Source organism: Puma concolor, chromosome A1, assembly GCF_028749965.1.
Source record: "Puma concolor isolate L17-30 chromosome A1, mPumCon1.1.hap2, whole genome shotgun sequence".
NCBI lineage: Eukaryota > Metazoa > Chordata > Mammalia > Carnivora > Felidae > Puma > Puma concolor.
In genome coordinates, this window is record NC_141667.1 from 62,887,098 (window position 1) to 62,903,260 (window position 16,163).

Genomic DNA, 16,163 nt, shown 5'->3' on the forward strand with positions numbered 1-16,163 from the left:
TGCGCAGAAAAAATACTGAAAGGAAGACTAGGGTGGTGCATTGTGGCAACATCAGGAATGACTTTCACGTCCTTCTTTGTGGGTCTTATTCCAGACTGTCTGGAATTCTAGACTGTCCAGGCTGTATCAATCTATATACTCGTTTATAAATATGTTTTTCTTATGACCAAAGCAATGCTGCTTATCAAAAATCCAAACATTTACAGATTCGAAAGTCTCCATAATCCTGGCAGGGATAAACACTTTAAGTGTTTGCTGCACACAGCTCCACGTTTATTTACATAAATAAGAAGTATATGCATAAATAAAAATACTTTTGAAAAATAAAACCAGATGAAGCCTACTACCTTGCAGCTTGTGTTTTGTCCCTTCACGGTGTGTACATACATTTTTACAAGAGATTACACATTTCCTACAATTTTCAGTAGCTGAAGAAGACTTCATTGTAGGATAGTACCATAACTCTACAGGAATTAGCTGGATCATTTCTCATTTCTTGCTGTTACAAATATTGTTGCAATGGGTATCATTGTACGTATCTTCCTATACATAAATCCCACATATTACTTTTATAAACAAAAAAAAAATCACACAATGTAAGAAGTTATATATTACACACACACACACACACACACACAGAGCCGTGAACTTAGACTGTATGGAGATATGTAACAGAAACTCTCATCTGTCCCCTTAACTGCAGATGACCAAAAGAATCCAAGGTAAGAGGAGCCTTTTCCCAGATAATGTCAGGCCAGTTAAAGGCAAACCGCCTTCCCTCCTGGACACTCTACCCCAGGCCAGTGAGTCTATAGGCCAGCATGGTCAGGGCGTACCCTGGGATTTAGGTCTGAGAACCTTCTAGGTGGTCCTCAACCACGGGGTGCTGTGTGTTCCAGGATGTTTGAAAGTGGGTGGGGGTGGTCTGGCTGTCACATGAAGGCGAGTGTTCCTGCCATTTCACGGGGGAGAACCTCCTAAGGTAAAAATGGTCTCATCTAAAATGCCAGCAGTGGTCCCGTGGACAAACGCCAGCCAGGGTCCTCATGGTGCCGACAGGGAAGCGAAACCTAGAGAGGGTGAGGGACCCGCTGAAAGTGAGCTGGGGACAGGAGAAAACAAAGGCTTTGCCCCCAGCCCTGGAATCCCATGGGCCTTCCTCCTCAGGATTACAGCACCAGCTCATTAACAGGGAGGCCCCACCACGGCACCCAAGTGACTTCTCTGAATTAGCAGCACGGTCTGCCTCTCCAGAAGGCAGCTTTCCTGCCTCTGCTGTCACGGAGACAGCACCTGGCAGGAAAGCGAGAAGATTCTGTGATCTGAGACAAACTGCTTCATGTTTCTGAGCCTCAGTTTCCTCATCTAGGAAACAGGCATCATATTAGGTAGCCAAATGTGAGGCTGACCGAACTGCTCTATTTTTCTGTTTCCATGTTTATTTTCTTTTGTTTATTAGATACACATGACCACTATAGAAGCCTTTGTTTTCCCATTCATTCCGGTCCACGTTCAGCCTCCCAGCCCCGCGGCCTTCACTGACTCTCTCTTTCCTCCCCTACATAACCCTGTCTTTTTCTGGTATTTTCTCCCTCAACCTCAATTACACATTCAGAACTCTGTTCTTGCTTCCAACAGGCTGTGCCAGTCTATGGGGGACAACAATTTGGTTTTCTGGTCAGTGCAAATCTACTTTCCTTCTGGAAAACCATCCAACCCACCCCAACCACACTCTTCCATGGAGAGGACGAGGGAATGGGGTGGGTTAATATTTCCATATTGCTACCTGACCCCTCTTCCTTCTCAGAGAAGCCCTCCTTACTGGACCTTGTCGATTGATCCAGAGGGTCTATGCCCACACCAACGTAGGCCAATCAGAATCCTTCACTGGGATTTTTTTTTTAATATTTATTTTTGGGAGAGAAAGAAACAGAATGTGACCAGGGGAGGGGCAGAGAGAAAGGGAGACACAGAGTCCAAAGCAGGCTCCAGGCTCTGAGCTGTCAGCACAGAGCCCCGACGCAGGACTCAAACTCATGAACCCTGAGATCACAACTGAGCCAAAGTCAGACGCTTAGCTCACTGAGCCACCCACACACCCTTCACTGGGATTATTAACCGGAGACCTGAAATGGTGAGGTTCCGATGATCAACCTTCAGAAGATGATGCTGGGAAAATTAAAACTAGCCCTAGCCAGATGCTTTGTGGAGGGGGCTGGTCAGAGCCTAACCAACGTGCACAGAAAGGCAGACCAGAGAGAGTCTCAGGAGCGTTTGTGTTCCAGGGTTCAACTGCCCTGGATGCCCAGGTGATCTCTTCCCCAACACAGAGGCACATTCTCCTGTCTGCCTTTGATCACAGGAGAACGGTTCTCATCATTTGTTGCTACAATAAGGTAATGGTTAAGCACGTGGGCTCTGAAGCCAGATGCGCTGGTCTGAACCCCAGTTGTGCCTCTTACTGGCTGTACGATCTGGAGTTAAGTCAACCTCTTTAGACACCAGGTATCTCCATCTCCTCTGTAAAATGTTAGCAGTGGTCTTTAAGGACGAAATGAATTACTACATATCAAATACCGGCTCGGTACATGATAGTCATAGTGAAAGAACCAGGTCACCAGCCCGCTGGCTGCAGCAAGCAGGAATTCTGGGTTGGGGGTCAAGGTGGGGGTGAGGGGCAGGTAATGGGTTCCCGCCAGGCCCACTTGCCTGGCCTCCTATGCATCAAGGGGACTTTGGGAATTAGGAATCCTGCAGTAATCATAACGTGGTAAAGTGACGACAATGCTATAGAAACTACCACTGACTGGTACCCAGGTTCTGGGCTGAGCATTTTGACTTTTAGGCCAGTCTGGACTCCTGCTTAGAATGTGAAAGACTCCAAAAGTAAAATTCTCCTCCCATCTTCAGAGATGCACCACTGGGGAGAGGAACACAGACTCTCCAGAGAAGAGGGAACACTGTCTCTCATAGCAGCATCTCTGAAATGTCCCTAGGCCCAAGAAGGAAACCTAACGTTTGCTGGCCCCTCTCTGTGTAGATGCTTTTTAAAAAATGTTTATTTTTGAGAGGGGGGCGAGGGGGAGGGGCAAAGAGAGACAGGAAGAGAGAGACAGAACCCCAAGCAGGCTCCACACTGTCAGCGCGGAGCCCGACACGGGGCTTGAACCCACGAACCCGTGAGATCATGACCTGAGCTGAAATCAAGTGTCAGACACTCAACCGCCTGAGCCAGCCAGGCGCCCCACCTGCAGATCCACGCTCTGTGTGCACGGTCTCACTACACTGTCATACGAATCCCGTGAGATGGGAACTGTTACCACACTCTTGACTTTGAGAAACTGATGCCCAAAAGGGTGAGGTGACTCACCCAAAGTCACCCAAGGTGACATGGCAGATCCGGGGCCAGAACACGGTTCTTCAGACCGCAGCGTCCACACCCCACCGAATATCCCAATGGTCTCTGGGCAGCAGGCGTGCTTCCTCTCTCTCTCTCTGCGCCTATGGGTTCCCACTGGTCATCAGAAATCGCTTCCCCCCACTCAGAGCGGGAGCTCGTGCCTTCCTTGGCAATGACCAAATGAGCCTCAGGGAAGTCTGGTATGAACAAGGAAGAAAGCAAAGTGTCTAGCAGCAGAAAAGGACATAACCCTGAGCCTCCCTGTGACAGTACACTGCATACTTCACCCGACTGGTCCCAACTAACCCTGAGAGGCGATCTACTGTTACACCCATTGCACAGATCGAAGAACTGAGGTTTGGATAGTTACGTATGGTTCTCCGGCTCGAGGTGGCAGAGCCAGGACTTGAACCGTGCCTGTCTGTCTAGAGCCCACGCTCTGCTCAGCTCTCTGTGCTGCTTTTCACTCTATTCCCACTCCACTGAGAAGCCTGGGTGTGGCCCTTGCTTGGGAGAGAGATCTGCTAAGCAACTGTCTTATGCATCCCTGAGTTATATAAGGACATGGGGGAGAGGGGGCCTCAGGGCCCGAGGCAGTCTCAAGAAGCCAGCAAGAGTCAGTCAAGCTGCCACTGTGTCTCCCAGGCCTCCTCCGCTGCTCCGCCAGGCTGCAGATTCCAGGCCCAAGGGGGTTGGAGAATTTTCCAAAACAAAACAACAGGCCCCGGCAGGCGTGCACATCACGGCTCCCAGGGCTCCGTGAAATCGTGTAAATACTCACACTCAACTCTCCCTGCACTTTTTGCCTTTTTCATTGGCTTCCTGGTGTTCTCAACTGCATATGCCAAGTCATTTGGAAACCTGATGCACCCGTCTGCTTCCATCCAGCCCTCTGCTAGGCTCTGAGTGAGATTCTGGAGTCCGCTCGGCTTGTCAGTTCAGTGCCCTCCAGATTTAGGGGGTGTGTAGGGGGAGATGGCAACGGGAGATGAGAACCCCATGGGGACACTTCAGCCCAAGGCTGCTGGGACCCTCCCTCCCTCCCTGCCCCGACCAGGGCCTCTCTGCTCTGACTGGCTGGTCCTGACCCAGGTTTGCTGTGTGCTGCCTCCTCCAAGTGAGAAGTTCTTGAAGGATGGAGCTGAAGGTTTCCCTTGAACCCCTCGGAGCACAAGAGGCTCTCTTCTGCCCCCCCCCCCATACTCCCTGAGCCTGAAGGCAAAGGCACTCCCCAACCTGGCCCCTCCCTGACCGCCCACACTCCACCCCTGAATGAGCCCAACCACTGGCAGCTGTGAAGTCAGAAAGACCCGAGTCCCAACCCTGCTACTCCTCCTCCCTCACGGTCTGAACTCAGTGTCCTCATCTATGTTGGGTACAGTCCCTCCCCTCCCCACACTCCTGCCCAGTACCCCCTGGAGTGCAGATTAAATGACCCATCTAGAAAGTGCCTCCTCTGATGGCTGGCATCTAGCGGGTGCTTCATAAACCCAGTTAAGTGTGCATTATCTTTTTTTAATGTTTATTTTTTATTTTTCAGAGAGCATGGGGAGAGGGGCAGAGAGATGGGGCGGGGGGGGGGGGGGGGAGGACAGGATCCGAAGCGGGCTCTGTGCTGACAGCAGAGAGCCCTGACACGGGACTCGAACTCACGAACCATGAGATCATGACCTGAGCCGAAGTCAGATGTTTAACTGATTGAGCCAACCAGGTGCCCCAATGTGTATCATTTTTATTATCAGTCCCCCCAAAATATTCTGCTGCTCTTTACTTCCATGCCCCTGCCTGCTAGGCTCCTTCTTCCTGGCTTGCCCTGCCCAACCTGGTTTACCTGGCAAATACCTATCCGCCTTTCACAACTCAGCTCAAACTATCCTCCTACCAAAGCCTCTTCTAAACCCACACCTCCAGGCTCAGGTGGAAGAACCGAGCCCCCCACCACCATAAACTCCCCACTCCAGCCCTGATGCTCTCAAGTGTCTCCCCACTGCCTGGGAACTCTGCAGGAACAGGAAGGAGACCACAATCTCACTCCCTTCCAGTTCCCAGAGCCCAGCACAGGGCCTGGCACACAGCAGACACTTAAGGAAACAACAGTAATGACAGCTGGCCTTTACAGAGAGCTTGTTACACATACACCTGCTTGTAACTGGTATCACAACCTTCCAACAGATGTTTTATTATCATTCACATTTTACAGATGTGGAAATGGAAAAGCAGCGAGGTTAGGTGGCTTTACCAAGGTCACAGACCTAGAGGCAGACTTAGGATTTGAACTCAGGACTCTCTGACTAGAGTGCATGCTCTTAACCATTCCAGGTAAAAGAAGGAATACGGAGAAAGAAGAGCCACAGGGATGTGAGCTGACCCCCGGAAGGTACCAGGACACAGCACAGCGTGTGACCCTCCCTGCTCACGCCTGGTCTGAGAAACTTTTTCATACTGCTGGTTTCAAGACAGAACCAACCCTACCCTCTGGACAACAGAGCATTTCTAACAAGCTGCCAGGTCAGGCTGCTGCTACCACCAACCGTACTTTGGATAGCGAGGGTCAAAAGTGGTAGTTGTCACAGTGGTCCCATCAGTACTGCTGCACGTGGGAGCTTATTAGAAATGCAAGTTCTGGGGCCCCTGAGAAACTCAGTTGGCTAAACTTCCGACTCCTGATTTTGGCTCAGGTCAGGATCTCACGGTTTGTGGGTTTGAGCTCTGCGTCAGGCTCTGTGCTCACCGTGTGGAGCCTGCTTGGGATTCTCTCTCTCCTTCTCTCTGCTCCTCTCCCATTTGTGCTCTCTCTCTCAAAATAAATGAATAAACTTTAAAAAAGGAAGGAAGGAGGGAAGGAGGGAGGGAGGGAGGAAGGAAAAGAAAGAAAGAAAGAAAGAAAGAAAGAAAGAAAGAAAGAAAGAAAGAAAGAAAGAAAGAAAGAGGGAGAGAGAAGGAGGGACAGAGGGAGGAAAAAGGAGGGAAGGAGGGAGGGAGGGAGGAAGGAATAGAAGGAAGGAAGGAAGGAAGGAAGGAAGGAAGGAAGGAAGGAAGGAAAGAAAGAAAGAAAGAAAGAAAGAAAGAAAGAAAGAAAGAAAGAAAGAAAGAGGGAGGGAGAGAGGGAGGGAGGGAGGGAGGGAGGGAGGGAGGGAGGAAGGAAGGAAGGAAGGAAGGAAGGAAGGAAGGAAGGAAGGAAGGAAGGAAGGAAGGTTGGTTCTTGGGCCCCACCCAAGACAGAAACGCTGGCGTTAACACCCAGCAATCTGAGTGTTGGGAGCCCTCCAGAGGACTAAAATGCACTAAGTCTGAGAACCCACTAGAACTGCATCCATTTTGTAAGGCCCAGCCCCACCCTAAGGATCGAAGCGCTCATGGAGGGGAGTGCGGTGATGTGGGCGAGCCCTGGGAAGCAAGCCAGCGGGCCCTGGGGTCGGCCCTGGCTCTGTCCTTACTAGCTCTCCGACCCAGGGCAGGTCCCCACCCTCTGAGCTTCAGAGCCCTCAAAGCAAGGATGCTGGGAGCTGCTCTCCTGTGGCAGAAGATGTACTAGATGATTGCACTGCACCATTTCTGTTCCAACCTTCATGATGATCCCTGCAGTTCTCCATCACAGGGACTCAACACTGGTGCAGTTTCTTGTGGCCATGATGCAAATTGTTTCTTACAGCTACGCAGGTTACCACTAGAGAAAGTACAATAGTGACGTTCCTATGCTGGAAGGACACGGTCGAGGGAGGGGGAGAGGTGCGGACGAATGAGTGATTTAGCCACCAGGAAGGTGTTACTAGAAAAGAGCGGGATGAAGTCAAACTGTCTCTCTGTCACTGAAAGACAAAACATCTCTCTGTCCGGACACCCTTCCACTGGCAGAGACGTATGCACATGTGATCTGGGAGGACAACCAGTGCCAACTTCTGGAGAATGAGATTGGAGGGACTTCCAGGCTCTCCCCTCCCAACGTTCCTGTACTGTGTAAGTTTTGGATAATAAACATGTATGATTTTCCATCAAACAATAAAAGCCATTAGTTAAGAAACAGCATTACAGGGGCGCCTGGGTGGCTCAGTCGATTAAGTGCGTCGGACTTGATTTCGACCCGGGTGGTGAGCTCACGGTGGTGAGACTGAGCCCCACATCAGGCTCTGTGCCAGCAGCACGGAGCCTGCCTGGGATTCTCTCTCTCCCCCTCTGCCCCTTCCCTCTCATGTTTACACTCTCTCTCTCAAAATAAATAAATAAATAAACAAACATTTTTTAAAAAAGGAAATAGCATTATAAGCATATTATTGATCAATGCAGGAGTAAATAGGACAAGAGTTCAGTGTCATTGGTGGAAATGGATGGGGAAAGAGGTGGTGGTAGCAGATGAGGTGTGCCTGTGTTATTTTGGTTAAAAAAAAAAAAAGGTATTAAAAACACAAAGAAATTCTGACACCTGCTACAACACGGATGAACCTCAAGGACATTATGCTGAGTGAAACAAGCCAGAAACAAAAGCACAAATGATTGCACTTATAGGAGGTCCCTAGAACAGTCAAAATCGTAGACAAAATGTAGAATGGAGGTGACCAGGGCCTGGAGGTGGGGGTTAGTGTTTAATGGGGACTGTGTTTCAGTCTGGGATGACGGAAAGTTCCTGGAGACAGATGGTCGTGATGGCTGCACGACAACGTGAACGTACTTCATGCCATTGACCTGGACACTTAAAAACTACACTTCAAAGTTAAGGTGATCAATTTTATGTCACATGCATTTTACCACAATCTGGAAAAAAAAAAAAAAAGAAAAAGAAAACCCAAGGAGAGAAGAGACGAAAACAAAAAAAGGTTTGTTTCGACACATACGCCTGACGTCCTATTTTTCTACCTGCGAACGGAGGCGGACTCGTCCCTCTGTCCGCCACTCTCACTCAAATTCTCTAGATTAGAAGCAGGAGCAAAAGGGTCAGACCAGCGCCTCCCACAGGACACCACCAGCCTCATGGGCAGATCCCTGGCGAGGGGCCGTCCTGGGCGCTGGAGGATGGTGAGCCCCAGATGCCAGGGGTCTCCCTTGTCCCTAGTTGTGACAACCAAATGTTCCTGGGGGACAAAAATCACCCTCAGTTAAGAACCAGTGGGTGAGACCGAGCCAATGGGAACCATCCTGTGGCCCGGGGCAGGTGGCGGAAAGACCAGCCGCGGGAGTGAAGATCCCACCCGCACTCCCCCTCCTGCCCACAGAGGCCAGGCTGACAACCCCCAGGCGGGCCCCGTGGGGCTCTGCCTTCCTGTCCTCACCCACAGACACCCCGTACCCAGCCTGATGTCTCCCTCGAGGGTCATCAGCACATTGCCAGCTTTCAGATCCCGGTGGATGATCCTCTTGCCGTGCAGAAAGTTGAGGGCTTCCAGCATCTGGCGGCAAACCACCTGAATCTGGGGCTCGGTGAGGCCTCTGTCCAGCTCTGGAAACAGACAGGGGAACCACTGTCAATGCAGTGCCCACTACAGGCAGCTGAATGTCAAGTTCATGCCAGGTACAAGAAATACAAAAGCCCCCACCATTACTGAGCACTTGACCACGTACCGAGTTCATTTCTAAACACTCCACATGTTACCTGTTTTGTCCTCAGAGCAACACTATGGAGCAGGCACAATTATTACCTCATTTTACAGAGGAAGAAGCCAAGGCTCAGAAAGGTCAACATACTTGCTCACGGTCACACAGGAAGAAATTCACCGATCTTAGATTCAAGCCAGCCAGTCTGGCTTTAGAACTCAGGTTCATATCAAGAGGCAAAGATCCATTCTGCAAGCAGACAGTCAGTGACACTTACACCATGTCAGGCTCCGTGCCTGGTGCAGGGACACGGAGAGGCACGTGGAAACAGTGAGCAATGCTTGGAACAGAGTGGGATTTGGATGAGGGTTGGGGGTGGACAGGATGGGCAGCAACCCCTTCTGCCTGGGAATTAGGAGGCTCCCCAGGAGAAAGGGGACACATTCAAGCTGTGTCTTGTACGAAGAACAGGTGTTTGAGAGGCGAAAAGGCGAGGCCAGGGCATTCCAGGTCAAGGAAGCAGCAGAAGCAGAGGCCTGGAGGCTGACACAAGCTGGCGTTAAAGAAACGTCCGCTGGCTGGTGGTGGTGTTGGAGGAGCGAAGGTGCTGGAAGGTGAAGGGCTAGTGGGAAGGCCGTCATCAAGAGCCTCTTGTGCGCAAGTCAGGGACACACACACACACACACACACACACACACACACACACACACACACAATGTACAACCCTGTGTCTGCTTTTTAGAGATGGCAGGACCCTTCTCTGAGCAGGTGGGGAGCACTAAGAAGGGCATTCCACACAGGGAGCAGAGCACGTGCAAAGGGCCCTTGTTGACTAAAGGGGAAGGATGAGGGGAAAGCGAATCAAGGTCAGAGGTCAGAAGGGCCTGATTTTGCAGGACCTTGCAGGCCATCTATGAGGGTTGCACTTTATTCGAAATGCAATGGGCAGTCCAGGAGAGGCTCTAAGCAAGGCAGAGACCGTCTGATTTTTGCATTTAAAAAAGCGTCCCTCGTGGGGTGAGTGAGGAGCTTGCAGGGAGCTCGGCGGCGGGCCATCGTGGCGGTGCAGGAGGACAAGAAGGCGGCCAAGGCTTCGAAGAGGAAGCATTCTCGACTCAACGGGTCAGGGAGGTGGGAACGACAGAAAGTGGGACTGAGTGGGTGTAGGGGGGGGAAGGGCGTGAGAAGATTCAAGGTCAACGTCCTGTGCTCACTGCCCCACTGGCTAGCGGGATTATTTAGTTCTTGTTGCCACCAGGCCACCTGTGCTGCAGGGAGCTCCCACCGCCCTGCCTGCTGGGTCCTCCGGCTGCAGGTTCCAGGGCTGGCCGGCCAGGGCACTGCTTCCAGGCCTCCCTCCAATCAGGGCAGTCCTCTCCCATCTGTTTTCCCTGGCCGCGCCTGGCCAGAAATCCTGAAGGACAGATCCCACAGGCTTGGTAAAACAAAAACAAAAACAAAAACACATGCCAGAGCCAGCAGCAATACCCTGGGAAGCCTGGCCCCAGACCAGGGGTCCTTCTCTGGGATCCACAACCACGATCCCTCCCTGTGGCCTCAGCCTTAACTCCCATGTCCTGCCATCCACGGACAAGGTTAGAGCCTGGGGAACACCAGGACCACGCAGACTGAGCCTGAACCCAGGTGCTGCCCCTTGCTAGCTATGTGGTTTCTCAAAGGCGCTCCATCCGTCTGTGCCTTCATCTCCCAATCTGTAAAATGAGATGATGGGAATGGACGTAGGCAGGGCCCCAGCGATAAAGCACGTTCACTTCTCAGCACAAAGGACGGCCAATAAAAGGCGATTACTGTTAGGCTGGTCCTGAGATTATGCTGGATTATCTGTGGCCATTTTTTTTAAAGGTCAAACTATGACCTCTTGTGCCTGATTTATTTACATAAATGAAATCAGAATAAGCAAAGATGATGATGATGATGATGATGATGATGATGATGATGATGTTGATGATGGTGGAGATCTCACGGTCATCATTTTCTGAGGTTTTACCAACATATGAGGCCCAGTGTTAGGGACTTGGATGCATTCTTTCAGTTAATCTTCACAATGACCCAACCAGGTAGATATGCCTTATGTAGATAAAATTTATCAACAGTAAAATTCATTTTTGTTTAGGTGTACAATTCTATGAGTTTTGGCAAACGTATATAGTCACGTGACCACCACCACGAATTAGATGCAGAATGTTTCGATCACTCCCCCGAACCCGTGTGTGATCAACATTTCAGCCCCACGTCTCCAGCCCATGAGCTGGAGAAATCATTAGTTTGATTTCTGTCCCCAGTCTTGCCTTTTTTAGAACGTCATATAATTGGAATCATACAGTATGATAAATTCTTGAGATTAATTTTTGATTACACAGCAATACATGAATATTTTCTTCAGATTAAAAAAATCTGCAACACTGCAGATGAGTCCTACGTCTGTTTGAAACCACAGCTAGTCCCACTCCACCCCCTCTCCTCCGCAGGAGGGCTGAGAGCCAAACGTTGAAGAGCCGGCAAGGCAAGGCCAACTGGATCAGAGCAAACACTGGGTGTTAAGTAACCAGCCTGGCCATACAGTGACACGCTCTGCATATTCCCCCCATCTCGCAAAGGGGCCAGCCCAGCACCCCACAGCTATCCCACAGAGGAACCTAGAAACAGACCTCAGGTCCCTTGGACCCCAAGTCCAGGCTCGTCACTCTATGCAACTCTGCAGGGCGATGGGGAGATGCCGAGGACAGAAAGTGCCTCTAAGCAGGGTCAGCGTCTGTGGGAGAGCCCACCCCTCGTCACACAGCTGCAACCAGTTCTCACCTGGTCAGCTCTCCCCATCCCACCTTCTCTTCTCTCACCCTAATTTCTAGAATGCTGATGGTGAGGCGCCTGGGTGACTCAGTCGGTTCAGCATCTGACTTTGGCTTAGGTCACGATCTCACAATTCACGGGTTCGAGCCCCACGTTGGGTTCTCTGCTATTAACGCAAAGCCTGCTTGGGATTCTCTCCCTCCCTCTCTCTCTGCCCCTCCCACACACATGCTGTCTCTAATTCTCCCTCTCTCTCTCAAAAATAAACAAACATTAGGGGCGCCTGGGTGGCTCAGTCATTGAGCATCCAACTTCGACTCAGGTCACGATCTCACGGTTCATGAGTTTGAGTCCCACGTTCAGCTCTGTGCTGACAGCTCAGAGCCTGGAGCCTGCTTTGGATTCAGTATCTCCCTCTCTCTCTGCCCCTCCCCAACTCGCACTGTCTCACTCTCTCTCAAAAATAAACAAACATTAAAAACAAACAAAAAAAGATTCTCTCTTTCCCTCTCCTTCTGCCCCTCCCCTGCTCACTCTCTCAAAAACAAAAACAAAAACAAAAACAAAAACAAAAACAAAACCCACTTGGGATGCCGATGGCAATGGCAATGCTCCTTTAACTGCTGCCTCCACCAAGAAGAAAACCACCTGGGACTGGAGCAGGAGAACTGAGAGAGCAGCCAGAGAGTGAGTCTGCCTGCAGGCTAAGCCACAGCCTGGGGTCCTGCCCCAGCTATGAATGAGGTCAAGGACCCAGTAAGTGCAAGGTATGTGTAAATGTCTTTTCCATCTCTGACATTCTCCCCCCACATGAGCTAAGCTGCATACCTGGAGTAGCAGGAGCTGGTAGATGGCTCCCATTCCCCCCCTTCTTTGTGAGTATCTGAACACATGGCCACCAGTTAGAAGACCACATTTCCCAGCCTCCCTTCTAGCTGTGTGCTATTATGTTCTGGCCAATGAGATGTAAATGGAGGTATCATATGGGGCTTCTGTAATGTCTCCTTAAAAAAGTGGAAAGTGTGTTTGTGGAGTTGTCCTATCCTCCCTTCTTCTATCTTGCTGTTCGGAATACAGATATGATTGCTGGAGCTCCTACAGCCACCTTGTCACCATAAACAGAAAGCCAGTATGAGAATGGGACCAACACAGAATAAAGTGGGGCCAAGAGTTGGAGTAGGAAACCATGTTTTTATGAGAACTTGAAAACAAAACAAAACAAAACAAAAACTCCTAGATCAAGCTGTGCCTAAAGCTGGCCATGCTTGAACTTTTTAGTTATTTGTGCCAATAAATTCTCCCTCCCATATCTCCCACCTTTTTTCCCCCTAAACCAATTTAAAGAGTCCTCTGATCGCCTTATAACCTAGAGAGTCTCAACTCCTACAAGACCACCATTTTTATTTTGTTAAATTCTACCCAGAATGATGAAAATCTTCAAAGGCAGTCTCTGCTGAGAGAAGGAACACCCGAAGTCCGCATCATACATACTCACATCCATCATTTACCCATCTGACAACTCTGGGAGTGTGGTAAGGGGCTCTGCAAGGAAGGCCAGCATTTCTGTATTTCCAGAAAGGGCCGCCACAAATTCAACATTCCTGAGATAAACTCAGGGGGGAAATACCTTCCTCATAGTAAGAGAGTGGCTGAATAGTGCTACATTGTACTGAAAACCTCCCCTCTCCTGAGCCACCGCAAAATCCTAGGCCTGCCTATCAATGCTCTGGGGCCCCAGACCCTCAGCCTCTCCTCACTCACTGCCCACCAAGCCAGCAAGAGCCAGGCTCCTGTCTCAGCCCTGCTGTGGGACTCTGGGACAGCTCCTTAACCCCTCTAAGTGTCAATCTGGTCAGGAAGTCAGATGTGCAACGGACTGAGCTACCCAGGTGCCCCTCTGTAAAAATTTTTTTAATGTTTATTTATCTTTGAGAGAGAGAGAGAGAGAGAGAGAGAGAGCGAGCGCGCGCACAAGCGGGGGAGGGGCAGAGAGAGAGGGAGACACAGAATCCGCAGCAGGCTTCAGGCTCCGAGCTGTCAGCAAAGAGCCCGACGTGGGACTCGAACCCACGAACCGCGAGATCATGACCTGAGCCGAAGTCGGAGGCTTACCAGACTGAGCCACCCAGGTGCCCCAGAATTCCCACTCTTCAAAGAATCTCCCTTAGGGGTCTCATTTTCACCTCCTCAGGGTGCTGTGGGGTGAGGCAAAGAAGGTCTCACCCATCTTACGGCCAACAAGGCTGGAGGGGATGAGTGACCAGCTCAAGGACACATGGCTTTTTGAATAGGAAGTGTTGGCTTTCTAATGAGCACCCTGCATTCCCTCCAAGAACCCAACCCCATTCCCAAAAGGGGACAGAGCATAAAAGTACTCAAACAGACCACATGAACTGCTGGGGCAGGGGAGTGCGGAACACCAGTCCTGGACTAGAGCCCTCAAGCCCACCCCAGCACCACTGCACCGGGTCAAGGGACACTCACCCAGCATGATGGCATCCACAGCTCCCCCAGGACAGAACTCGATCATGATCTGCAGAAAACACAAGGCAAAGTAAGAGTGAGCAGGGGTGCACAGCCCACGGGATGGGGAGCACCTCGGGACCCGGCCCCAGCAGGATCAGCCGGCACCCACTGCCCCCGCTCCCTGGCCTCTCCTCATCCTGCCCCGGGGCCTGTCCAGTCTGCACCACCCCCTCTGATCTGACCCCAACCCTCACAGGAGTCTCTGAAACCCAGAGGGGTCCCTGGCCAGTTCATTTTTCAGGGGGGGGAAAAAAAGTTGCCACGGAAACCCACAACGGTAGCCAATGGCCTTTTGCCCCCCGCCTGCACCCTCCCTTCTCCTCCAGCCTGCCCTCCTCCCTTGTCCCCACCTGCCAGCTGCTCTACTTCCTAGGCCCCACAGCCAGGAAGCTCAAAGGACACCATTGCCCACATACAAGCCGGCCAAGTCCTCACGGAATCCTGGCACCTATCTCGCGCCTCTCTCCATCTCTCAGAGGCCAGGGCCCTCGCTGGCTTGCAACATCAGAACATCAGGGCCTTGAAGACCAGCCCAGGTGTAGAAACCCAGGCCCAGGAAGGGGATGGGACTGAGCGAGGCCACAGATTCTTAAGTGGCAGGTCCTGCACCAGAAAGGTTTTCTAACGCCCCAGGTCATTCTTGCATGCATGCATTCATTCGTTCATCACACACCCAGCAGGGACAGGGCCCAGGAGAACAACCAGACCCAGGCCTCCGAGGGCTGGCTCCCAGCTCAGCGCAGGGGCTGGAGAAGGACAACGAGCGTGCAGATTGCCACTGATGCTGACCCAGGCCCTCCCTCTCTAGCCCTCCCATCTTTGTTCTTTCTCACCCACACTGGGCTCCTATCACATATGCAAAGATGCTGTTTTTCTCTGAAATTACAGATACAGGTAGGTGGGGAAGGGGGAAGCGTCACAAACTCGAGCAGCCATTCCCGGAATCTCCTCACCGCTTCCAGCTCCTGGCCCAGCGTGTGGTAAAGAAGTCCCTCCAACCTAGCTGGGCAAAGGCAGGCGCCGTGCCCTGGGGCCAGTCATTACCCGCCCCCCCCCCCCCCCCCCCCCCCCCCCGAGGGGAAAGAAAACCTCCGCCATAATCCTCTGGGCCAGAGCAGCTCTCCAGTCAGAGGAGCGAGGAGTGGCCGCACTGTTTCCATGAGTCTCCAGCTTGTGGCAGACCTTCCAGAGGCTTCCTGGCCATGTAAATGTAAGGATGCGGTGATCTGTGGCTGGACCCAGGTCCCAGGCCCGCCGTTCACTAGCTGCAGCCGTGGGCAGGTCACTTCAACATTTTCTCAGCTGGAAGATGGGGCTTGTTGATGCCACTGCACTTAACTGGGCCCCCCCACTGGGCTATATTTTCGGGGGACAAGCCACACCTGGATGCAAGAAACCAGAGCAGGCAGGGGGCCAGAGATCCCAGATGCTGGGGGTAGCAAGACAGTGCTGGCCCTCCTAGCTTGGCCCTGAGCAGGGAACAGGCCTGCTCCATGCTGTGGGAGGCTCCGTGCTGGGGGAGAGAGCCTTGTAAGGGAACACCACCAGCTTGCACACCACCTCCCGCCAGGGAGGAAGGACATGGCCCCTGAGGCCCCTAGGGTCCCTCTGATGGTGCTTGGCCCGCACTGCCCCAGGACTTCCAACACTACAGGGACCCTGAATAACAGCCATCAGAGATGAATTAATGACTTGCAACCCAGAACAGTGAGAAAGAGGTACTTCTTTCTTCCATTCGTTCCTTCATTCACTGCTTCATTTCACCAACCGCTCCCCAACCAGACTTGTTCCCTGGGGCCAGGGAACAAAGGTGGCCTGGACACAGGCACTGACCTCTTGCACAGCAGCAGATCGTTCTGGCTTTTAATAATTCTCAGCTCCACAGAAGGACAAAAAACCC

General features: G+C 51.6%; 1 protein-coding gene across 2 annotated transcripts in view; it reads right to left on the reverse strand.

Annotated features, from left to right (window-relative positions):
* STK10 (serine/threonine kinase 10) overlaps positions 1-16,163 on the reverse strand; it is a 118,879-nt gene that overhangs the window by 51,025 nt on the left and 51,691 nt on the right. For both annotated transcript variants that reach the window (XM_086715154.1, XM_086715158.1), the window contains exons 3-4: positions 14,222-14,270; positions 8,682-8,831 (exon numbers count right to left, since the gene is read on the reverse strand). In XM_086715154.1, coding sequence (XP_086571280.1) covers positions 8,682-8,831; positions 14,222-14,270 — 199 coding nt within the window. The remainder of the gene's footprint in view (positions 1-8,681; positions 8,832-14,221; positions 14,271-16,163) is intronic.